This window comes from Aquarana catesbeiana, linkage group LG11, assembly GCF_042186555.1.
Source record: "Aquarana catesbeiana isolate 2022-GZ linkage group LG11, ASM4218655v1, whole genome shotgun sequence".
Lineage (NCBI taxonomy): Eukaryota > Metazoa > Chordata > Amphibia > Anura > Ranidae > Aquarana > Aquarana catesbeiana.
In genome coordinates, this window is record NC_133334.1 from 224,335,772 (window position 1) to 224,361,445 (window position 25,674).

The following is a 25,674-nucleotide window of genomic DNA, read 5'->3' on the forward strand; positions in this document are numbered from 1 at the left end:
GCAGCATCTTTGAAGCGGTGAAGGAGCGGTGTATACATCACTCCTAAACTGCCCCTGCCCATAGAAATTAATGCGCAGCGCCGCCGAACCGCTGCAGCGCTTTGCGGGTCATTTTAACCCTTTTTTGGCCTCTAGGAATTTGCGCAACAGTTTTTCAAAAAAGCAATTTTTTGGGAAAAAAAAACACTATTAGGCTGTATTCACACTGGACATTTTTTTTTATTGCATTTTAGTGTAAATATGAAATCTGAGGTCTTTTTGACCCCAGATCTCATATTTAAGAGGTCCTGTCATGATTTTTTTTCTATTACAAGGGATGTTTACATTCCTTGTAATAGGAAAAAAGTGACACTTTTTTTTAAAAAAAGAACAGTGTAAAAATAAAAAATATAAGAAAAAAATTTTTTAAACGCGCCCCATCCTGATGAGCTCGCGGGTAGAAGCGAACGCATACGTGAGTAGATCCCGCATATGAAAACGGTGTTCAAACCACACATGTGAGGTATCGCCGCGATCGGTAGAGCGAGAGCAATAATTCTATTCCTAGACCACCTCTGTAACTCAAAACATGCAACCTGTAGAATTTTTTTAAATGTCGCCTATGGGGATTTTTAAGGGTAAAAGTTTGTCATCATTCCACGAGCGGGCGCAATTTTGAAGCATGACATGTTGGGTATCAATTTACTCGGTGTAACATTATCTTTCACAATATAAAAAAAAAATTGGGCTAACTTTACTGTTGTCTTATTTTTTAATTCAAAAAAGTGTATTTTTTCCAATAAAAGTGCGCTTGTAAGACCGCTGCGCAAATACGGTGTGACATAAAGTATTGCAACGACTGCTATTTTATTCTCTAGGGTGTTAGAAAAAAAAAATGTATAATGTTTGGTCGTTCTAAGTAATTTTCTAGCAAAAAAAAAAAAAAGTTTTTAACTTGTAAACAACAAATCTCAGAAAGAGGTTCGGTCCTTAAGTGGTTAAGAGAAGTTGAAAAAGAATAAACTTAGTGGCAGGATCAACAAGTACATAGGTAGTACAACTGTGGTAAAAGTGCCCTGTATTGAAGTGGATAAAACAAAAGACCTGTGTGTCATTGGTTGTGCAGACAACCTCACCCACCCCCCCTCTTTTTCCTCTCCCCAGGTGACAGCGCCACCAAGGTAAAGTCCGGGGATGCGCGCGCAGCTCGACGCCCGGGCCGCCGCTCAGTCAGCTGACTCGAAGTTGTGCGTGCGCGCGCACCTCCCCTCCCTCCCCCTTCCCGTATACAGAGTACGGAGCCGCGAGGACACTCAGCGCGTGAGCACACACCTGGATAAGCCAGCGAGGGATCAAAGGCGCGCGCTGGGGGAAGGGGGAGGTGGAGCCGAGCGCGAGACCTGGGCGGGAGAATTTACCTGTTGACCCCCCCTCCCCTCCTTACATAGAAGCTGACACCTCTGTACAGGTCTGGCCGGCGCCGTGGGCGGTCCTGCGTTGTTCCTGTTAATTATTAATAACAAGAGAGACCCAAGGGAAAAAAAAGCAGGGGGGTGGACGTGTGTGTGGGAAGCCCAGCATAGGCTGCTCCTGTGAGCTCACCTGAGTGACAAGCGGTGTACGGGGACTAGTGAGAGGAGCCCCTCCCCTTCCCATAGAGGACAGGTGTGTGACCCCCCCCCTCCTCCTCCTCCTCCTTGGAGTTCCCAGTGTGGGCGGGGCGCGGTGTTCCTTCTCCGGGTATCAGAGTCCTACAGGAGAGGTGATAGGTTCCCAGGCCTAGTGAGGGGGCGGAGCCTGAACACTCCTTCCCTGGGGCCTACATACACCCTGGGGGGGATTGTGGTGTCATCAGAGTGTAGATTCCAGGTGTCACCCCTCGGGGCAGTGTCTGAGTCCTCCTGTCAGTCTATAGGTATGGCCACTCCACACTAGTCCTCCCATCAGTGATTGTTGATGATAGGGGCTTCCTGTGTGTCCTGAGGAGATCCAAGTCTGATCAGTTCATCCTGTCCAATGCTGTGTACACAGAGGATATAAGATGTCCACTCGGACCCCGCTACCAACTGTCAATGAACGCGATGCTGACCAAGTAAGTGCAAAGGCCCAAACCTTGTGTCCTGGTGTTGTGTGTGTACAGGAGGTGTGTACAGGAGGTGTACACCCCCGACGTGTGCTGTATAATGTATTGTCAGGGTGCCTACACTCTGCCCTGCCTGGGGATTGGCCGCCCTCTACCCGCGGTTTCCCATAGACTTTGAGATCGCCGTTTTTTAGGTGTGTTTTCTGAAGACGCACTGAAAGTTCTGCATGCTCCATCTTTGGTGAGCTTCTGAAATGCACCACAAATGCAGGACATAATAGAGGTCTATGGGAAAGCACAGGTGCACTGCGGCCAAACCTCAGCAGGCCAGTGTGAAAGCTCCCTTGTACCGCAATTCCAGATACCTTCAAGTGATTGTAAAGTCTCATGTGGTTTTTTTTTTTTTGTTTTTATTTAATAACAAACATGCCTCCTCTGTGCAGTGGTTTTGCACAGAGTGGCCCCAATCCTCCTCTTCTCGGGTTCCTCACCAGCTCTCTTGGGTCCTGTCGAGTGACCCCACAGCAAACAGCTTCCTATTGGGGCACCCAAGCCGAGCGGCAGCTCCCTGTGTCCATTCAAACACGGAGCTGCCGTTCGGCCCCACCCCCCTCTCTCCTGATTGCCTAACTGACTTTGACAGCTGTGGGAGCCAATGGTGTCTCTGCTGTGTCTCAGCCAATTGGGAGGAGAGGCCAAGGGACTCATGAACAGAGATGGCGGGTGCTGAGGAGGCTGTTACCCACAGAAGGCTTTTTATCTTAGCGCATAGAATGCATTAAGATAAAAAAAACCTTTCTGCCTTTACAACTCCTTTTAGCCTGATTATAAACGATCACCTTGTAAAACAACCTATTCAGTTTAAAGTAGAAATGAAAAGCAAAATATTTGTGTATAGATCTAAAAAAACAAAACAAATACTCCCTTTTTTTTTTTTTTTTTTTAGTGATCACATTCCCTCTGTTCTCAGCTGCATACAAAGTGGGGGAAGGAGAAGCAGCAGCAGCAAACTGAGCTTCCCAGTGAGAGGCTGTGCAGGGGGCGTGTCAGGATAAGTCTGGTCATTGGAGGAGAGCAGGCTGAGTTCCCAGCACAGCTAGAGAACTGACCACACCGTGCTCTCCTGCTTACTGTGGTCAGTTTTTAATAGGAAAGCGAAGGGATTGGTGGGAACACCAGGTATTTCTCATAAAGGAAGCAATACAAAGAGAACAGGATACTCTCTCATACAAGTACATGGTACAGCAGACACATATCAGGAATATGAAATGTTGGGGTAACAAACACTTTAAAGCCCAACTCCGGACACAAAAAAATAGTTTTCCCGTGCAGTGGGCTGTGCACTGCACGGGGTCATCTACTTGTCTAGGGGACAGGAGAAAGCTTATACTTAGTTACATAGTTAGCCCGGTTGAAAAAAAAAAAAAGACAAGTCCATCCAGTTCAACCAATAGAAGGGGAAAAAAAAATGACAATCCTATACTATATGATCCAGGAAGGCAAAAAAACCCCAGCAAAGCATAATCCAATTTGGTACAGCAGGGAAAAAAAATCCTTCCTGATCTCCTGAGAGGCAATTTGATATTCTCTGGATCAACTTTACTTATAAATGTTACTATCCAGTTATATTATGTACAATTAGTAAATAATCCATTCAAAATCTACTGAGCTGAACAGAACCTGCTCCTGAGGGAGTCTATTCCACATTTTCACAGCTTATACTTATACCTTTCCGTATTTGGAGATGAAATCTCTCCCCCCCCCCCCCCCAAGACATAAAGGGTGCCCCCTTGTCCTCTGTGATGACCTTAAAGTGAAAAACTCAACACCAAGTTCACTATATGGACCACTTATGTATTTATACATGTTGATCATATCCCCCCTTAATCTCCTCTTCTCAAGAGAGAATAAATTCAGTTGCTCTAATCTTTCCTTATAGCTGAGCTCCTCCATGCTTCTTATAAGTTTGGTCGCCCTTCTCTGCACTTTCTCTAGTTCCCTGATATCATTTTTATATACTGGTGCCAAAAACTGAACAGTATACTCCATCAGAACACAGCACCCCCCCACCGTCAAGTGGTGGACTGTTCCTGGTTCATGGAGCCTGTTCTGGGTGTGATGTCGTGAGGAACAGTCCACAATTCAAGACTGCTGGAGCGCGGGGGTGCTGGAAGGATTAGAGGATTAGGCAAGTATATCTCCTTACCCTTAGAAAAAAAAAACAAGCACAGCCCCATTGCATGGAAACTTTTTTTTTTTTTTTTTTTTTTTTTTTTTTTTTTGCTGCTGGAGTTGGGTTTTATAAATTAATTCCAGGTATGGATATTTTTACATGGTTATATTGGTCTAGCTTGGATCAGTATAGATATGTATATACCACAGCTGTAGACCCCTATAGAACAGCATGTTTCAACCTTTTTTACATGGAGGAACTTTTGAAATGACATTCAGATCTTAGGGATTTCCTGTCAATAGTTACTATGCTCACAATACATTAGCATGGCGGTCAGTGGGAAGGAATGTCCTTACAGATAACTAAAAAGATCATTGATAACTTACCTGAGAAGCAGTAATTACTCATTGCTTAAAGTGGTTGTAAACCTCAGACATGATATATGAACAAAGCATATCCTTCTATAGCAGGGGTAGGCAACTTAGGGCCCTCCAGCTGTTGCAGAACTACAAGTCCCATCATGCCTCTGGGAGTAATTGTAACTGCCAGCCCTGCAATGCCTCATGGGAAATGTAGTTCCACAACAGCTGGAGGGCCCCAGGTTGCCTACCCCTGTTCTATAGTGTGTACTTGTCTCAATCTGGAGCACTAAGGCTGGCCATACAGTATACAATTCTTTTTGTACAATTTTCCTTTAGATTTACCAAAACCACATAATATGAGGTCAGACCTAAACACTTTTGATTTGTATGCAATCAGGCAGACCCTTGCACTAAATAGTTGAAGGTAAATCTAAAGTAAACTCACTAAGAAAATTGTATATTGTACATCCAGCCTAAAGCCCTGTACACACGGGCCCGAATGTCGGGCGGCATTGGCAGCTTCAATAGATACCGGCTGACCTTAGGCGCGTGTGTATGGCGGCCAGTCCGACAGAAGGTGTCCGTTCTACTGGCTTCTGTTGAAGGGTCATCTAAAAAATGTCTGCCGACCGTATCCTGGTCAGCGCTCTCAGCCAATGGCTGAGAGCGCTGACCGGACTGTTCACTGGGGAGATCTATGTACTAACATCAGGTTGTTAGTACAGCGGCTCCAACCTGTGCTGTTGGGTTTTGTTTTTTTAAATTAAGAATAGTAGTGTGTACGAGGCTTTAGTGTTGTGTTATTTCTGTCTGCTGTCTCCTTCCTTTGCTATCAGCACCAATCATTTCTGACAAGTTTACCTGACACCGAGAGACAAAAAGGTGACAGGAGGGAGCTCCAGCAGATTAACAGCCTCAGCTCTGTTCCCTTAAGCTGTGTGAAGGGGAGTGTGTCCCTTCCCTCCAATCAGCTCATAAAGCTCTCCTCACTGAGCTCTGCACAGTGTAATCCTTAGCTCTCTGCCCCCTTTTTTTCTGACCGCTCATACAAGTTTTATAAATTGTGCTCTTTGAACAGATGTTGGGAACTGGAGATAAACAGGTACAACTTGTATAGGAGGATCTGTTTTCTCTGTGTATCACCTGTGGCCAATCACTTCACTGGGTATATGTGAGGGTTTACAACCACTTTAAAGGGTTAGTTCATCTTTACCAGATAACTACATATGCAGGTAAGGCTTGTTTTGTAGATGAAAACAAGCTGTGCAACTTTGACCAAAATTGTATAATGCCCTTGCTATAGGTGTAGGCCATTTATGTACCTCATGAAGCCTGACCTGAAAACTCCCAGCACGTTGCCAAGCACAGCCCAGCTTTACAGTTCATCTTCACTGGAGTGAGCTCTTTCTCTGATTCAGACCTCCTCATATGCGCTTTCTCTACCTTGATGGAGTAGCTCTGAGTGCAGTATTTCAGAGCTCACTCTTGTCATTGGGGAGGTAAACGGAAATAGTTGGGCCTTGCTTAGCAACTTCCTGGGAGTTTTCTGGTCAGGCTTCATGAGGTATGTAAATGGCCTACACCTAACGCAAGAACATTCTTCAACTTTTGTCAAAGCTGCAGTTTGCTTTTATCTACAAACACCTCTTATCTGCATAGACAGCTTTTTGGGAGAGGTGAATTAATCCTTTAAGGAACTCTGGAGCAGAACCCTGGTTGAGAGAGACTCCAGTGATCACCGCTAGCTTCTGGGTACCGTGCCGAGTGGCTGTCCAGCCAGAACACAGGAGGTCGCCCGCTTGGCATAGGCAGCATTTAGAGATTGCTTTACATTTCCTCAATGAATGCAAAGTGTTCTCTGATTGGACGAGGTGGAGAGGTAGGTCGGTGATTTTACACTCTCCATCTTGGCTAATCGGAGAATGGCAGCTGGTTGGCATCGGACCTGGAAGCTAGTAGAGATCGCTGAATTAGTGGTGCCTGTTAAAGAACTCCAGGTATGGATAATGCTGGAATCTACTGTAAGCCTGGATCATTATTATGATAGAATACAATTCTAATCTCTAGGTTTCTTTGTAGAATTTGTATCTTCCTGGTGCATGTGTTTTACATTACATTGATATATAGATATTCGTCAGCACGCCAAAGATCATCTAATTCAGCCAAATGGTTTTTATTAAAAGATCCCATTGCAAAACGGTGTAGTACAATGTTTTGGAGCCACGCAGGACCCCTTCGTCATCACTTGCCTGACGAAGGGGTCCTGTGTGGCTCCGAAACGTTGCACTACACCGTTTTGTGTTGTGATCTTTCTTTAATAAAAACCGTTCGGACTAAATTGATGATCCTTGGTGTGCTGGCGAAAATCTACATTATCGTGCATGTTCCAGTATCCAGCTGGAGGTCGCTACAGCACCCAGTACCTTAAGAGCTCATTCCAGGAATGTGCGAAAGGAATATGGACTGTTTACATTGATTCACTTGCAGTGAATATAGCATTCAAGGCTTCATAAATACGGCTCTGTGAATTTTGCCCTTTTGGTTGGCGACAAGGATTAACCTTTTTTTTTCTTTATTGTGCACAGGTGGGCGGAGCCTAATGGTGGTTAAAAAAAAAAAAGTTTCCTATCATGTCTGCCTGCCTTGTGATTGATAACAGGCAGTGGTTGGATCCATGGCCAGTAGATAGCCAGCTGTTAATCACAAGGAGAGAGTAGACCTGATGGTGAAACAAATCCCTCAGCTTCTACCCATTGGCAGCTTCACTGGTTGCTAGAAACCTGTCACCTCTGAAAGTAATGGCATCCTTGACAACCAGTGACAGGTGTGGAGGTGGGTAGCTGGGGTAAAAAGATGCTGCTCTGCTACACAACGTACAGAGACGGGCACTCCACCTGAATTTTTTGGGAAGTCTGAGCAGCCATAGTGATACTTTGTAATAGTGGTGCTATGAAGAACTACCTGAATATGTTGCATGTTTCAGTAAAGCTACTAAAACTGGCGGCAAGGTTTTTTTTTTCTTTACTCTGGTGCAGGACCTTTTAAACGGCCATACTAGGGAAGTGGCATAAATACTTTCCTGAATTTCCTGGAACAATAATGCTATATCTGATGGCAGGTGTGACACACACACTCCTTAGGACCCATTCTTAGCAGTCCAGTCTGTTGCTGTATTAAACGCACACATGGTAATGTACATTGATTTGTGCATTCAGTTTTTAATTTATTTTTTGGTATTTATGTAGCGCTGACAATTTTTAGGCTTTTCTTTACATATATTGTAATTCACATCAGTCCCTGCCCTTGAAGGGCTTACACTCGAAGGTCCCTATCTCACATTTATACATACACATACTAGGGCCAATTTAGACAGGAACCAGTTAACCTCCCAGCATGTCTTTGGAGTGTGGGAGGAAATCCGAGTACCCAGACTAAACCTACGCAAGCACAGGGAGAACATGTAAACTCTATGCAGGTAGTGTTCTGGTTGGGATTTGAACTTGTGTTACGTTAGCGCATCATTGGGGCATCATTCCACAGGGCAGTGTAGTGGCCCTTACAGGAAAGATTTTTAAAAACTGTTATTGGATTTTTTAAACATTTTCTCCAAAAAAAAAATTTAAAAAAATCTAGAGACCCCCCCCCCCCCCCCATTGCGGACTTATGATTCGGCCAATATTAAAGTGATTGTAAATGATTCAAATTATTATTATTTTTTTTTTTTTTTTTAAATCTTATACTTGCCTACAAAAAAATTGTGTCGATCTGAGTGGCACTCAGCCAGTCATAGGCAGCAGGGGACCTGAGAAGAGGAGGATCAGGGCTGCTCAGTCCAAAACCATTTCACAGAGCAGCCTGATCCTCCTCTTTTAGGGTCCTCTGCTGGCACTCCTGGCCCCTCCCCCCGCCACATGTTCCCACAGCAAGCTGCTTGGTATGGGGGGCCCTCTTGCGGACTTGCTCCTGAGCTGGCAAAGCCCTGCTCTCTTTACTGGCTGTGATTGACAGCAGTGGGTGTCAATGGCCCCTGCTGCTGTCTCTGAGCCAATCAGGATGGAGGGAGCCTCTGCTCTCATTCGTAAGACGGGGCTCAGATAAGTATAAAAGGGGCCTGCTTGCAGAAGGTTCATTACATTCATGCATAGAATACATAAGGGTAAAACTTTTTCTGCCTTTAGAACCACTTTAATTGCTTGGCTGCCACATTGACTTACAGGTTTCAATATTTTGAGCTATAAGGTCAAGAAATATGCAGAAAAAGACTCATTGACCCCCCCCCGACTTTTCTGATCTGCATACTTGTTTCAGGTCAGTGACCATATTGCAACCAGCGGATCAGCATCGTAACCAACCAAGCAGCACTATGAGGCTACATTCACAACACTGCCAGTGATTACCTGCAGCGATTACTGCTTGGTGCACTTTGCGTCCATAAAATGGAAATTCAGTCAGCACAAAAAATCCTAACTGTAAAATACAAGCAGCTGAACACTGAAGGCAAACATATAAAACCCTAAAGTACACAAAATAGATAAGCAGTGCAGCGCTATATAACCAGAAGACTCAAATGTTACTCATAGTATAAATATAATAAAGTCCCCTTTAAATGTAAAATTCAGCATGTTGATAGAAAAGAGGTCTCCTCTGTGGTGGTCTAGGTGCTCATAACAGTTCATACAGTGCAATGCAATCCGTGATTCCACCACCAGTTAGCCAAAACGCTCACCTCAGCAATTGGACCCCTGAGCTAACAGGTGGGTCAAAAAGGCATTTGCCACTCTCAGTGGACATGGATGGAAACTTGCATAGGCAGACGGTCACACGATTTTTTTGAGGACAGCACTCAGTTTTCCTCAATAGGTGATCACATACACATGCAATATAAAAATAAATATATAGTGCACACTGTGTGACTGGAATAATCACATTTATTGAAAGTCAGATACTCACATAAAAAGCACTACACCCTAGTGCTGGGATAAAAGTATAAATGACATCACATGATGGCTTCAATAGAGAAGGTGGCTGCAGTGATGGCCAAAGGGACTCCCGCACTCGTATCGTCCGAATCTGGACTTCCTGAGCCGTACCTCTGAGGAAGTCCAGATTCGGACGATACACGTGCGGGAGTCCCTTTGGCCATCACTGCAGCCACCTTCTCTATTGAAGCTATCATATGATGTCATTTATACTTTTATCCCAGCACTAGGGTGTGGTGCTTTTTATGTGAGTATCTGACTTTCAATAAATGTGATTATTCCAGTCACACAGTGTGCACTATATATTTATTTTTATATTGCATGTGTATGTGATCACCTATTGAGGAAAATTGAGTGCTGTCTTCAAAAAATCGTGTGACCGTCTGCCTATGCAAGTTTCCATCCATGTCCACTGAGTGGCAAATGCCTTTTTGACCCACCTGTTAGCTCAGGGGTCCAATTGCTGAGGTGAGCGTTTTGGCTAACTGGTGGTGGAATCACAGATTGCATTGCACTGTATGAACTGTTATGAGCACCTAGACCACCACAGAGGAGACCTCTTTTCTATCAACATGCTGAATTTTACATTTAAAGGGCGCTTTGCGTCCAGCAGCGATCACGGCAGGAAAATGCTGGCTGCCACAGATAGCTGCTGCCACCGCTGACCTGTCATTGAAGCTGATGTCCATGTTTACTTTCACTGGCCCAAACAAACTATTTACATCATTAAAGCGAACTTCAGTCATTTTTTCATCTTTCCATCTATTAAATCTTCTGCCCTTGTTTTATCTTTGGATAGAAAAAAAAAATTCTGCCAGTAAATACCTTATACAGCCCACTTTCTGTTTCTTGTCTGGAAAAAAGGCTAGGCTTATGACATCATGCACAGCTCTCGCTCTCTCGCTCTCTCACTCTCGTGAGAGTTTGCCAGGAAGGGAGGGGGGATGAGTCATACGAGGGCCAATGAGAGCTGCAGAGATTAAGGCGTGCCTCTGTGTGAATCCAGGAAGTGAACAGGCAGGAGCTTCAACTGCCCATAGTTAAAATGATTGCAGCCAGGCTCAGTGGAGGAAGATTTCTGCAGCATAATTGGCAAGTACAGAATCGTAGTATATATAAAATTAATATGCAAACTGTTTGGAGGGAAGCTTCAGAATGGCAAAGATGTTTTTATTCCAAATTATGTGAGTAGACTGCAGTTCCTCTTTGACATGCGCCCACTGGGCACGCTGTATAAACTGTATGTAGACTCAGCTATATACAGTACTGTGTTCCCGGAATAAAATAGCATCGTTCTGAGTGGCACATTCATAGGCAGCTTTGAATTCTATCAATGAATTCAAAGCTTTCTATGATTGGCCAAGTCGGAGATCTTAACATTATCCCACCCCTCTGACTCGGCCAGTCAGAGGAAGCCTTGTGTTCATTAATGAAATACAAAGCTGCCTATGAATGGATGAATGCTGCTTAGCCTGATGCTATTTTGTTCCAGGTTTGAGACCAGAAGGTCTCGTCTCACACCCCGGAACACAGTGCTGTATACTGTATGTAGCTGAGGCAGTTCATATAGTTTATACAGCACGCCAAGCTTGGCCCAAACAAAACTTTTAAAGTGAAAGTATACCTGGGCCTCGGCTTTAAAGTGTATGGACCCAGCGGCTGCAGCTAGCTGCTAAAGGTGGCAAAACAGCTGCTGGAATCTGCAAATTCTTGCATCTTTTATTCACACTGGACCAAATGTGAATGTAGCCTTAGGAGATGGTCAACAGTGGCAGTCCTATATTTCTCTTATTACAGGTTTAGGCTGGCCATGGACAGCTCTAATTTCACACAATGCCTGCTGAATTGGATGAAATTCAACTGTTGGGTCTCCTTGTTGGCACCATCTGGCGCAACAAGAGTTGAATTGACAATTGAAGGCGACTGAGCAAAATTATTGGCCAAACAGTGACTGCATTTTATAAGATGCCGCCTCTGTTCAGGTATCTGTGGGCTCTGTGTTTGTCTGAATACAATAGCTGGCAGTGGAGATTCCTCCATACACACTGTTGGCATTGATGGCGGAGTCAGTTGATTTCTCCCGTTCAGCCCGCTGGAAACAGAGCTTTGTATGGCAGCCTTACTTCCAATGTCTTATCTGTAATTACCATCAATGTTCTGCCAGTGTCTTCTTTATAGAATCTCTGGAATGTTTACTCATCTCATCTGCATAAGATGCTGTTTAGTGATGAGCTATTTAGAAAATATTTCTAGGATTAGGGTTCTTATTCCTAGGACCTGATTTACTAAAGTGTAAAGCTTTCTGAAGAGAATCTGTTCCCTTCAACTTCCAGTCATGTACAGGTGAATCACATGTTTGGACTGTGAAGTATATGCAGGTTTATTTCCTCTTAAAGGACCGCTATCTCAATAACCTTGGAGGAATTTACTAAAATCACCAACTGTGCATAATAACCAATCAGCAGCCATCTTCAGCTTGTTCAGTTTAGCTTTGAAAAAGCTAGATAGAAGCTGATTGGTTGCCACGCACAGCTACTCCAAGCTTTGTAAACTCCCCTCATTGTGTTGTCATAGTGTTTTTAGTATATACATTCCTTGTTCATTTAACATTTAAAAACTTAGGGATTGTTTTCCACATTTCTGTGCCAAGACCAAACTGTCCAGCCAAAGTGACAGTGACTGGGGTAGCTTACAGTTTTTAAATTTATTTTTTCTGTTATCGAACTTCAGCATACATCTATTACATTGGTGTATATACACTATATTGACAAAAGTATTGTGACGCCTGCCTTTACACACACATGAACTCTTTAATGGCATCCCAGTCTTAGTCCGTAGGGTTCAATGTTGAGTTGGTCAACCCTTTGCAGCTATAACAGCTTCAACTCTTCTGGGAAGGCTGTCCACAAGATTTAGGAGTGTGTCTATGGGAATGTTTGACCATTCTTTTAGAAGCACATTTGTAAGGTCAGGCACTGTTGCTGAACGAGAAGGCCTGGCTCGCAGTCTCCGCTCTAATGCCGCGTACACACGGTCGGACTTTTCGGCTACAAAAGTCCGACAGACTTTCGACGGACTTTTGGCGGACTTGCGGCAGACTTTCTAACGAACGGACTTGCCTAGATACGATCACACAAAAGTCAGACGGATTCGTACGTGATGACGTACACCGGACTAAAATAAGGAAGTTGATAGCCAGTAGCCAATAGCTGCCCTAGCGTGGGTTTTTGTCTGTCGGACTAGCACACAGACGAGCGGATTTCTGGGTCCGGCGTAGTTACAACGTAAAGATTTGAAGCATGTTTCAAATCTAAAGTCCGTCAGATTTGAGGCTGGAAAAGTCCGCTGAAAGTCCGGGGAAGCCCACACACGATCGGATTGTCAGCCAGCTTTAGTCCGTCGGCGTCCGTCGACTTTTGAAGACGAAAAGTCCGACCGTGTGTACGCGGCATAATTCATCCCAAAGGTGTTCTGTCGGGTTGAGGTCAGGACTCTGTCATCCAACATCAGTACCTGACCTCACAACTGTGCTTCTGTAAGAATGGTCAAACATTCCCATAGACACACTCCTAAACCTTATGGACAGCCTTCTGAGAAGAGTTGAAGCTGTTATATCTGTAAAGGGTGGGCCAACTCAATATTGAACCCTATGGACTAAGTCTGGGATTCCATTAAAATTCATGTATGTAAAGGGGCAGGTGTCCCAATATTTTTGACAATATAGTGTGTATGTGTATGTCTCATTCCCCAACTGGGCTGGTCAACAATAGCACATAAGTCAAACTGGCATTAAAGCATGAGATAAAAGGTTCTCTTGGCATAAAGTTGTAATGGCAAAACATATTACAGTCAGATTCATACATCGGTAGTATCTATTAAAGCAGCATGGTCACTACCAAAAATAAGATCTATAATACTATTCTGAGGGGAGCAGTGCCTTGGAACATCATTTTCTTCAAGAGCTGCGGCTGGGTAAGAATCTTCCACTGCCTCCCACGTCACCACTGTGTCCTGTAGTAAGGTATGGGTTGGTAGATGGGAGAGATACATCGATACCAGTTTTATTAAGAACGAGCACCAATACTTTTTATCAAGTACTCGCCAATACCAATTACCAATACCTATTTCTTTTGGTGCGGTGCAATTTGAGCCCATACAAAATGTATGGGCTCAAGTCGCACTGCAAAGTATCACATGCAATTTGAACAGGAATGCAGTGCAATGAATCGCATCCAGTTTTCCACACCGCTCCTGTGTGAACCCAGTCTTGTCATAGTGACTTCAGCTTGGGTTCACAGAGGAGTGGTGCAGGAAACGGCATGTGATTCGGACAGGTGTGCACCGTATTCTTGTATAAATCGCATGCTATTCTTTGCAGTGCAAGTTGAGCCTATTCATTTTGTATGGCCTCAAATCACACTGCACTGCACAAAAAGTATCAGTTTTAGTATCTGAGCATTTGCACGATTACAAGTACTCATGCAAATCCTTAGTATTGGCACCGATACCGGTATTGGTGCATCCCTAGTAGATTCAGACGCATTGCACATTAGGGAACCAGGCGTTTGACACTTCCAGGGGATCCTTTGGTGGCCATAGCTTTAGAAGAGAGAGTAATGCCTCTTTTCTTGGAGGAAAGTAAACGTGCTGCTTTGTTACGCCAAATTGCACACCCTTATCAGAATATGGCATTTTTTCTGAATTATTTTTTTTTTTTTTTTTTTTCCTGTGGGGTGAAAGATCTTCCAGGCATCACTGGCTAGAAGTTGATGGATTTATACTGTATATTCAGTTTACATGCCATAGGGCAGCAAGACCTTTCTACGTATATTTACTTTTAATGTTTTTCAGATCTAAAAGAACCTTACAGTGGGAATAGGGGAATAGTGTGATTACTGCATTCACTGATGGATCAGGTCAGGACATTTTGGATGTTGTATAATGACAGTCGGTGTATAGGGATGTCTATAAGCAGCTTAAAAAAATAAGCAGTGCTTCTGATTTCAAGGTTTGCTTGCAATCATCATGATTTCTAATGTGCTAGAGGATAATAAGTGCCTTAGGCTGTCGGAGGTGCTCATTATTGCAGGGAGGTTTTTCCAGCTTGAATGCTGCAGGGTTCAGTCTCAAGCTGGGCTCAAATTGCTCTTTGGGACCCTGGTGGGTGGGTACATCTCCCCATGCCCCCAGCTGACAGCTAAATTAGCCTGAGCAGTCTTTATTATTTTCAGAAAATGAAAAGAGCAAAGGTGATTCAGAGTTGCTGTTTTATTTTAGGGGCTTCTCCCAAAGTATGGATGGAGAATTTAGGGGTTTGGCAATTTAAAAGGCTCTTAGCTTTGGGGGTGGCTGAGAATCCAGGAAACCTCATTAGATTCTGAGTTATAAATAAGCTGATTGAGGTTTGCAGATATCTACCGGTAACTAGCATTTTCAGGAACAGAATTTAGCTATGTCACTCCCTACATTTTTAATTAGTTCTGCTTAATGCTGAACCTGCGGATGTGTACTCCGACTCTAATATGTTTTGCAATCTTATCCAAAGTGGGGAAAAAAAAAGGTTTTGATATGCTGGCCAAAGATGGAGCGATTTTCTTTCCTGCAACCACGGGTTGCAGGAAAGAAAATTGCTAATTTTTATTTTTCGCCCTCAACACAGTCAGAAGAACACAATGGTTACTGCTAGCGGCCAATAATCACATGCAAAATCAAACAGGCTGGTTGTTCCCAAGTTGGTCACATGATCAACTTGGGTACATTCAGCCTGCCCATACATGGTTCGAATCTCGGGTGGTCCCTGCTGAACTGGCCCAGATTTGAGCCGTCTACGGCCAGCTTTGGTGCCAAAACTTTGAAATGGACATGAGGAGGGTTTGTAGATCCGCAATTGGATGCTACATTACAATTGGGGCTCACTGACACTACAATGCTGTGCATGTTTTGTCACTGATTGTGATGCATTGTACAGTCCATTCAGACTTCAAGCGGTTGTACACCCAGTGACGTGACTATTTTCAGGTAATGTACAGAGATGAAAGAAATCCTCCTACATATGTTGTACTTGTTTATCTGCAGTCTTCTCTACAGTCATTCAAAGTCCAGAATTTTATAAAGTTTGTCTGAGCTTTCATAAAAAAGGGGGTGGGGAGATGAAATTGCACACTGGAGAGCTCTGAGAGCTGATTGGAGTAAAAGGGGACACACCCTTCACACAGGAACAGAGATGAGGCTATCAATCAGCTGGAGCTCCCTCCCCAGTCACCATTTTTCTCTTGCTGTCAGGAAAAGTTTTCAGAAGGAAGGAAGCAGCAGACATAAATGACACACTTGGTGCTCCTAATTGTGACAAGTACACATACCATAGAGCAGGGGCCAGCAACCTTTTTCCACTTAAGGGCCGGATTCAATGTATGTGAATGCATGGAGGGCCGCATTCACTTGCTAATAGATGAAGGTAATAATCCTAACATAGTAATAATAACAGTACAGGCTTACCTCACTTTAAGGTGGTTCACTAATACAAAGCCAGTTCACCCTGAGGGAGCATGCAGGTTCACTTCCCCGAGGCTCTGCCATCACTGTAGGGTCTCCCACCCTTCCCTCTTCCCTCTTCTCTTCTCTTCCCTCTTCTCTTCTCTTCTCTCTTCTCCTCTTCTCCTCTTCTCCTCTTCTCCTCTTCTCCTCTTCTCTCTCCTCCTCTTCTCTCTTCTCCTCTTCTCCTCTTCTCCTCTTCTCCTCTTCTCCTCTTCTCCTCTTCTCCTCTTCTCCTCTTCTCCTCTTCTCTCTTCTCTCTTCTCTCTTCTTCTCTCTTCTCTCTTCTCTCTTCTTCTCTCTTCTCTCTTCTCTCTTCTCTCTTCTCTCTTCTCTCTTCTCTCTTCTCTCTTCTCTCTTCTCTCTTCTCTCTTCTCTCTTCTCTCTTCTCTCTTCTCTCTTCTCTCTTCTCTCTTCTCTCTTCTCTCTTCTCTCTTCTCTCTTCTCTCTTCTCTCTTCTCTCTTCTCTCTTCTCTTCAGCAATTAGTTTGTTCAACTTATACTCTTCCTCTCATGCAGCTCCAGCATGTCTTCAGACCCTTTCCTTGTGACGCCTGGCCACTGATGCTGGCGTTCTAAAGTAAAAACTGCCTTGCTGCACATTAAGATAGTTTTCACTTTCTAGCAATGCCCTGATCCCTATAATAATAATCAACAAAATGTGGCACTGATGGGCACTATTATGGCAAGGACAAAACGCTCACTCTGCTCCGATATCACTCTCCCTCCTCACATGCAGTCTCTGTGTGAGGAAGGAGAGCCGTCGATGAGAAATGATTTAATATGTTTACATTTGAGTTCATCTCTCATTGTTCGAGGAGATCACATGGTAAATGGCTGCTGTGATTGGACATTTACCGCGATCTGTAATTGGTTGTGTCCAAGGGACATGGCCATCACAGATATTTTCCCTGAAAGTCAAGGGGAGCATGTCTCCGGGAAGATGTACATGGACGCCCTCCCGAAAATTAAGGCCCGCGCTGTGGTTGTCATTTTGCTGTAGCACGGACGCGAGGTGGTTAAAAAGTCTGCGGGCCGGGTGCACGTGTTTTTCATCACGTGCACTGATGGGCCAGACATTTAGCGGCAGAGGGCCTGGGTGCGGCCTGCGGGCTGTAGGTTGCCGACCCCCTGCTATAGAGGGATATGCTTTGCTCATATTTCATGTCTGAGGTTTACAACCAATTTAATACACATAATGCACAAACTACTTAAAAGTAGGGTAAGCGGCAGTTTATTGCAGTGCACAAGTGTTTTGAAGTTGCGTTGCAGTGCCATTCACAATTAAAGTGATTGTAAAGGAAAAATGTTTAAAAAAAAATAAAAATAAATAACAAACATGTTATACTTACCTGCTTTGTGCAGTGTATTTGCACAGAGCAGCCGCCATCCTCCTTTTCTTGGGTCCCCCACCGGCCCCTCCCCCTGGCTGAGTGTGACCATAGCAAGCTGCTTGCTGTGGGGGCACTTGTGTGTGCTAGGTCCCCCCGCTCCAGCCACACTGGCTGTGATTGACCAAAGTGGGAGCCAATGGCTCCTGCTGCTGCTTCTCAGTCAATCGGGAGGGAGAGACCCAGGAGAGCCTCGGGTCTTTGTGCACGGGCTTAGGTAAGTATTAGGGGGGCTGAGGGGGGATCTACACACTGAAGGTTTTTACCTTCATGCATAGCATGCATGAAGGTAAAAAAAACTTCAGCCTTTACAACCACTTTAATGTCACCACAGTGTGCTGCAGTAACATGCATATCATTGTAACACAATGGTGTGACTAGGCTCTAAGCAAGAAGCCCCCGTTCGTATTTCCTTTTCCAGGGATGTGAGAATTTATTAATATTTCCTTTGTTTAGACTGTTCTGTGAATATTATGTTTCCGTGGTGTATACAAATGTGCCGTTGTAGATGGCTTAGAAGTGTTCTATATAGTGTACCCAGAAATAAATGCAGAGCGCATTTCTAGCCAGTCAACTTATATTTGGATTCCTAATGCTCTTAGTAATCAGTGTGTCATTTCTTTCAGTGATCTATTTATTTTTATTTTTTTCCAAATAGAAGTTTGTGGCTGTGGAATGTAGCACACTGGACATTTTTACAGATGCTGTTTTTTTGCTTCAGGCGTGTTTGTTTTTTTTTTTTTGTTTTTTTTCTGCAGCCAGTAAACTCCCCAGCATGTTATCCTATGTGTCCATGCACACATAGGCTTTTATCAGTGTTTTTGGGAGGGGTGTTTTCTGGCTGGAAAAAAACTTTTAGAACTTGTGGGTTTTAAGAGGAATTTTTCAGGTGTAAAAAAAAACGCTCTAACTGATAAAACCAAAGAAAAACATGACTATTCTGCATTTTTTTTTTTTTTTTTTTTTTCCGGCGTTTTTTTAGCCATAAAGATTTGTGGGAGTATAGCTTTGCTAAAAAACTCTACTGCAAAACTCATTCTACAGCTACAGTGTTCAACAGCCAACGCTACTGGCATTTTTATGATGTCCAGTGTGCATGAGGCCTAAAGAGGACAAAATCTAAAAAAAAAACGAATTATCACAGTGATTATGTGGTAATGGAAGCTGATAAGATACTGTGGAAAATGATGTTCCTCACTTAAAGTGGAGTTCCATCCATTTAAAAGTCAGCAGCTACAAAAAGTAGCTGATGACTTTTAATAATCACTCACCTACCTGTCCCACGGTCCAGCGATGCGGGTGCAGGAAGCCTCGATTCTTTCCGAGGCGCTGGCATTCTAACTGTGGGCGCCCGACGGTCACGGATAATCCCATGTGGGTGCGCGATTCTGGGAGGACGTCATAGTACACCCTCCCAGAGTTATCGAGCCGCGCTGTTGCCTTGGTTCGGCTAGCACAGTTGTTAAAGTGGAGTTCCGCTTTAAAAAAAAAAAAAAAAAATGTAAAAGTCAGCAGCTACAAATACTGCAGCTGCTGAGCCCCGCTCATCTCCCCCTCCGCTCGGCGGCGCCGGCATTGTAACTGTGGGCGCCTGGCTGTGGCTTTTTTTTTTTTTTTTTTATGCACATTAATTACATTTTTTTTTTTTTTGGGGCGGAACTCCACTTTAAGTGGTTAATAAAGTGCTTTTGGAATAAAAATCTATCTAAAGATAGTTTTCTATTTAAGATACATTAATAATTTGATTTATTCAGCATGAAATGGGGGTTATGTAGCATGAGGTTGTATATTCTGCAATATTTACATTTTTGGTAAACTCATTCAATGAATCCAAACTCTGCAAGCAAAGATAACATGCACTGACTGCATCGATGCATTCACACAATGTCACAGTAACATGAGATAAAACAAAGTTCAGGAATATTCCTTTATCCCATTGTTTTGCAAATATTTGTACGCTACAAACTGTATGATTGAATTGGTTCTGGTATAGCTGTTTTACTAACCTGACAACTTTTTTGCAAATATTTAAAGATTCTAACTACCAGCAAGAATAAGTCCTTACATTTAACCACTTGCTTACTGGGCACTTAAACCCCCCTCCTGTCCAGACCAATTTTCAGCTTTCAGCGCTGTCGCACTTTGAATGACAATTGCGCGGTCATACAACACTGTACCCAAATGAAATTTTTATCATTTTTTTCCCACAAATAGAGCTTTCATTTGATGGTATTTGATCACCTCTACGGTTTTTATTTTTTGTTAAAAAAAATTGAAAAAGACAAAATTTTTTAAAAAAAATTATATTTTTTTTATATTTTGTTATCAATTTTTGCAAACAGTTAATTTTTCTCCTTCGTTGATGTACGCTGATGAGGCGGCAGTGATGGGCACTGATGGGTGGCGGTTATGGGCACTGATGGGTGGCAGTGTTGGGCACTGATTGGGCACTGATTGATGGCAGCACTGCTAGGTGGCGCTAATAGGTGGCACTTGTGGGCATTGATAGGTGGCACTTGTGGGCATTGATAGGTGGCACTTGTGGGCTTTAATAGGTGGCACCTGTGGGCACTGGCAGATGGCACTTGGAGGCACAGATGAGGCATCTGTGCCTCCTTCCTCTTCAGGACCCTGTCCCTTTGACATAAGCCGGTGATCGGCTTTTTTTTCCTCCTCACGCTGTCAGCGTGAGGAGAAAACGAAACCGATCACCGAGCTTTTGTTTACATCATGTGACCAGCTGTCATTGGCCCCTTACGCAGATCTGTGATCATCCGAGTCTCCGTGACTCGGTGATCACAGCGCGCACACCGCGCGCCCTGCAGGGTGCGCGCGGTGCGCGTGCATAGGGGAGGACGTCATATGAGATTGAGGTCCGCGCTGTAGCCGTCATTCGGCTATGGCCCGGACCTCAAGTGGTTAAAGATCACCTGTCCTTTCAGATCTATCATGGCAGCGCCTGGTAGCGGGCATCCACTCACCTGCTTCCGCCACATTCCTCACCTTGTTGTGTCACTGCTGCATCACCAGCCATCCCATTAATGAGAATGGGACTGTCGGTGAGTCGACAGCTGTCAGAGGACGATACCCTGCTGGACAGAGGACAGTTCTTAAAGTATGATTTAAATCGAGCCTTTTTACTAGTGATTTCAATCATGATTTTAAGCATAATTTTAATTGTGATTTAAATCAACTTGATTTAAATCAAATCCACCCTGTAGGCCGGTGACAGAATTTCATATGTGCTCTGAATGGGTCAGCAGGTATGGAGTCATGTGCACCTTATGATGCTGGATGTTTTATGCAAGAGTTAGGCAGGCCATAGATGTATTTTTCTTTCCTGCAACCATGGGTTGTAGGAAAGAAAATTGTTTGCTTTCCCCCATCAACACAGACAGTCCCTCCTGCAAAGCTACTCCCAGCGGGGGGGCGCTGGGAGAACAAAGTGGTTTTACTAGTGACTATAGCAGCTGGCAATAATAACATGAAAAAATCTGACATGCTAGTTGTACCCAAGTCGATCGATGGATCGACTTTGGTACAATCAGCCTGCCCATAGATGGTTCAGATTTCGGCCAGTCCTTGCAGAACCGGCTGAGATTCGAACCATCTATGCCAGGCTTTAGACTACATCACAGCGACAAAAAGTCTGATTCCTCAGCCTGCGTTGACAGATGTGTGCGGATAGCTATGACCACTGTGCCTATACAGCACAGCATCAGGCTGTCCATGGCCACAGCAATTGGTGACCGTACAAAGCTGTCCATCCCAGTGGCAGAAATCGGTAGTTTCCTGGCGCTGGGATTTGCAGTGTGGCTAAAAGCTTCTGCAAATTGAACCTTCGTTTGTATGATTTTTAGCCAATACATGTATGCTTTAAAACCTGAAGGCTGTCAGTGATTTTATTACTTTGTGGCCTCAGTGGAGAAATGTCCCTGGTGGCATCATTGTCATCCTAAAGTGTACAATGTAAGTGGGAAAACTTCCCAACAGGTACCAAAGCAATAACCTTTTTAGTCAGCAGAGTGGAGAAAATCTAGAAATTCGGATGTGGTTTGTGTTCTTTTTTTTGAATTTGTTTTTGTTTTTTGTGGTGGTTTCCCTTCACCTTCTGTTCTTGTGACAGTGTTGTCACAGCATCAGGAAGTAACTGTGAATCTTAAGAATGGGGCCACAGACACGAACGAGTGGATGTAAACCCTCAAATAAACCCAGTGAAGTGAACGGCCTCAGATAATACACAGGAATAAAACCAATCGCCCTACAATAAGTTTTACATGTATATCTGCTGTCTTCAGCTTTATATACTCTTTAGAAAGTGCACATCCTGTTAGAAATGTTCTCTTCCTGTTCAGCAGTGTAGTGTTAGATTACACTGTGTGAGAGCTGATTGGAGGAAAGGCACACACCCCCACTCCACATAGGCAGAGGAAGAAAGGAATGTGCTATGAATAGACCAGCTCTCTATCTACTAATCTATTTGTAGCGCCCACCCCGACACAAATTTAATGCTGGTTTTATCTTGGTTGTCAGAACTTATCAGACGTTATCTTGCTGATAACAACAGAGGAATGGAGCAGCAGAAAGACACAGGACTATAAGAAAACACTACAGATATATGTCAAGATGGAAAAAGGCAAGGGATTTTAACGGTGCAGAGGAGTCCAAAGCAAAAAATATATATTGTATAAAAAGGTTTTTATATTTTTAATAAATTCAAAGTTAAAAAGTACACACAGACAAATAATCGCAGTGTTTTACAAATAAGGTGGTCACAATAAGCAGGTAAACTTGAAGGGGTATAGTCGCACATTTAACCCGACGTGTTTCGCTGAGATGCTTCTTCAGGGAATGTGCCGACTGAAACATTAATACCAGGAAGAACTATACATGCATAGAAACAAAGAAAAAGTAATAAATGAATAAACAACAAATTGGCTACTGTAGGCAAATATATTATAAGGAGAGCACAGTATAGATCGAACACTGCAGATAAAGTGCTTACCCCACAGCAACTTCCACCCAGCGTCAAACACCGCCTAATCCCGCAACTAACACAAACCCCTAAGGGAGGCCATAATGTGCAGTCACAGAGGACAGAAGGATCAAACTAAAAAATAAGTGGAAAAAATAATAATGATAATAATAAAATAGTAATGATTGAATAGGGGTGAATAAGAAGCAGGAAATATGTGCCTAGGTCAAATTTCATGAATCCGGTTTACATCCACTTTAAAGTGGTTGTAAACCCTTACATATACCCAGTGAAGTGACTGGCCTCAGATGATACACAGAGAAGAAACCAATCCTCCTGCATAAGTTATTCCTGTTTTTCTGCAGTCTTCTCTTTTCTACATCCATTCAAAGTGCAGAATGTATAGTGTTTATCTGAGCTGTCAGAAAATAAAGGGGGCGTAGACCTGAAAATACTCTCTACAGAGCTGAGTGAGGAGAGCTTTGAGAGCTGATTGGAGGGAAGGGACACATCCCCCTCCATACAACACACAGGAACATAGCTGAGGTTGTCAACCACAGGCTATTTGCAGAAGCTGTCACCTTCTTTCTCTTGATGTCAGGAAAACTATTTTTAGAAGTGATTCATGCTGATAGCAGATGAAGGAAGCAGCAGACAGAAATTACACTTAGTGCTCTGGATTGAGACAAGTACACACTATAGAGGGATATGTTTTGTTCATATGTCATATCTGAGGTTTGCAACCACTTTAAAAGAAGTTATAACCCTATACCAAAACAAGAAATGAGGGAATGGGTGTCCCTGGTATGAGCAGTAAAAAAATAAAGCTGACAATGGTTCACATCCTTCCTTGATAGTATTCTACTGAATAATACGTGTTTCTGATGTCTCCATCGCTATTGGTAAGATTTCCCATCACTTCCTGTCCCTGTAAAACACTCACCAGGGCAGGAGGTAAGAAGAAATCCTCCCAGAGGGGGGCAGATAGCATTAGAAGTTGCCTAATATTTTTTAATGGAACATTTTTCTCTACTTTTGTTATAGTGTGTATCTCCTGTGAAGAAAATGAACTTCTTTTCACATCAGAAATGTAGCAATTGTAACTTGGTTAGTCTGTTACAATGTGAGGCTAGATAATTCACTGTGCTTCCTGTTTGTCACTTTTTGTAATTTCCTCTTCAGCACATGGCAGGCCTTGCTTGATGATGACTGTGTCACATATGATGTAGTGTAGCAGAGTCTCTGAACCACAGGTATGTGTACTGCTAGGCGCCAACTGACAACTGTTTACTTTCAAAAAAATAAAGACAATAAACTGAATAGGTGCTGCTGGTCGGTATTCACTTGACATATACTAAAGTGATCCCATACATTTCTCCTCTAGCAATTCGTGTGCAGGATTGTTAAGAGGGCAGGATAGGTAAATGTGGTGTGTGTTTTATCATTTAGTTTTTTTTTAATTTGATAGAATTTTGCTTCCTTATTCCACTTTTTCGGACTTGTGTTTTACATGGCTAACCATTTCAAAATAGTCTTTGTTCTCAAGGTTCAGTGTATCTTTATATCCTGCAGTTTTGGTTCTGAGCCACGCAGAACAAATTCACCTGAGTAAATGTTCTCAATTTAGTCACACAGGGAGCAAAAAAATCTAGAGTACTGCCTGTTACATTCACATCCTGTCATTTCAATTGCTTTGTAAAAGCAACACTGGACACTGATTGCTCTTTACAGCATATAGGTAACTGCCAGAATGCACAATGCAGTTCTGTTTTCCTGCTTTCAGAAAACCAACTTAAAGTGGATGTCATTTTATTTTTAATGTATTTTTTTTTTAATTTAGGCTTGCACTTTGTACAGTATAGGATTTCATATCATTTGTGCCCAGTCTTGCCACAAAGAGTTAATCCAGCTCTGAGCAGTCCTCCCTTTTTTTTTTTTTTTTTTTTTAAGTGAGATAAAAACTGACAGAGAAATAGGAGTCAGTTCTTCCCCCTTGCTGTGAGTGACAGATGATTTACATATCTCATGCACCAGCCTTAGAGAGTCATTCTGTGTAATTCTCATCCGCTCCTCCTTTCCTCTCCAGCTCTCCCAGTTTTGGCTGTTCCATACCTCAGCATGATTGGGCATGCTGAAGTCATGTGGTGACTTTTCTGGGTTTTAAATGGATGTTGGTGATCATAGCAGAAGTTCAGTGTAAGAAATAAACAGGAGAAAGATCATGTTGAGAAGGGGAGTTTAGAGGTGACATCACGACTCCACCCACCGAGCTTCGGACAACAGACCCACCCACAGAATCTGCAGTTTTTCGGGTCTCCTAACAGGCAGAGGGGAAACATTCGACAGGTAAGGATACATGCAAGAGGCATGTATATCTTAAGGTCCCTTTCACACAGGGGCTCTTTGCAGGCGCTACAGCGCTAAAAATGGCGCCTGCAAAGTGCCCTGAAAGAGCCGCTCCTCACACTCCAGTGTGAAAGCCCAAGGGTTTTCACACTGGAGAGGTGCGCTGGCAGGACGGTAAAAAAAGTCCTGCTAGCAGCATCTTTGGAGCGCTGTGTATTCCGCTCCTGCCTATTGAAATGAATGGGGCAGCACGGCTATACCACCGGCAAAGCGCTGCAGCAGCGCTTTGCGGTGGTTTTAACCCTTTCTCGGCTGCTAGCAGGGGGGTAAAACCACCCCACTGGTGGCCGAATACTGCCGCTAAAACTACGGTAAAGCGGCGCTAAAAATATTGACGTTTTACCGCCGACGCCGCTCCCGCCCCAGTGTGAAAGGGGCCTTCTAGATAACCACTATGGCAGTAGTTTAGAAAGGATGAGAGTGGGTTTACATCCCCTTTAAGAAATGACAAATCTATTGTAAAATCTCCTAAGGTTAGTTTGAATTGTACAGAAGTCTTGGAATTTCCTGTAAGAGTCCTAAAAATTGGATGAGATTATATTCAATAGTGATGGTATCTAAGTGAATTTTATAATATGTATTGTGACAGTGCAAAGCCATGCCGCTGTGAACATGATTGTAGAAAGAACATCAGGTTTGCACAAATCCAAAGTGTTTTACTCTGGAATATCAGTTTTGAGCGAAGAAAAATGGTTTTACAGCTTTCTCCAGATTTTGGGTATTCCTGGTTTAGGCCTTGGAGTTTAGAGATTTTGAAATGCTTGGGAGGGAAGAAATTTCAAATCCAGTGTGTAG

At 43.4% G+C, this 25,674-nt stretch overlaps 1 protein-coding gene across 1 annotated transcript in view; it reads left to right on the forward strand.

The window, feature by feature from the left end:
• The first annotated feature begins 1,220 nt into the window (after positions 1-1,220).
• MARK2 (microtubule affinity regulating kinase 2) overlaps positions 1,221-25,674 on the forward strand; it is a 234,494-nt gene continuing 210,040 nt past the window's right edge. Inside the window, exon 1 of the mRNA XM_073605415.1 lies at positions 1,221-2,071. Within this exon, the coding sequence (XP_073461516.1) occupies positions 2,021-2,071 (51 nt within the window). The 5' untranslated portion in view covers positions 1,221-2,020. The remainder of the gene's footprint in view (positions 2,072-25,674) is intronic.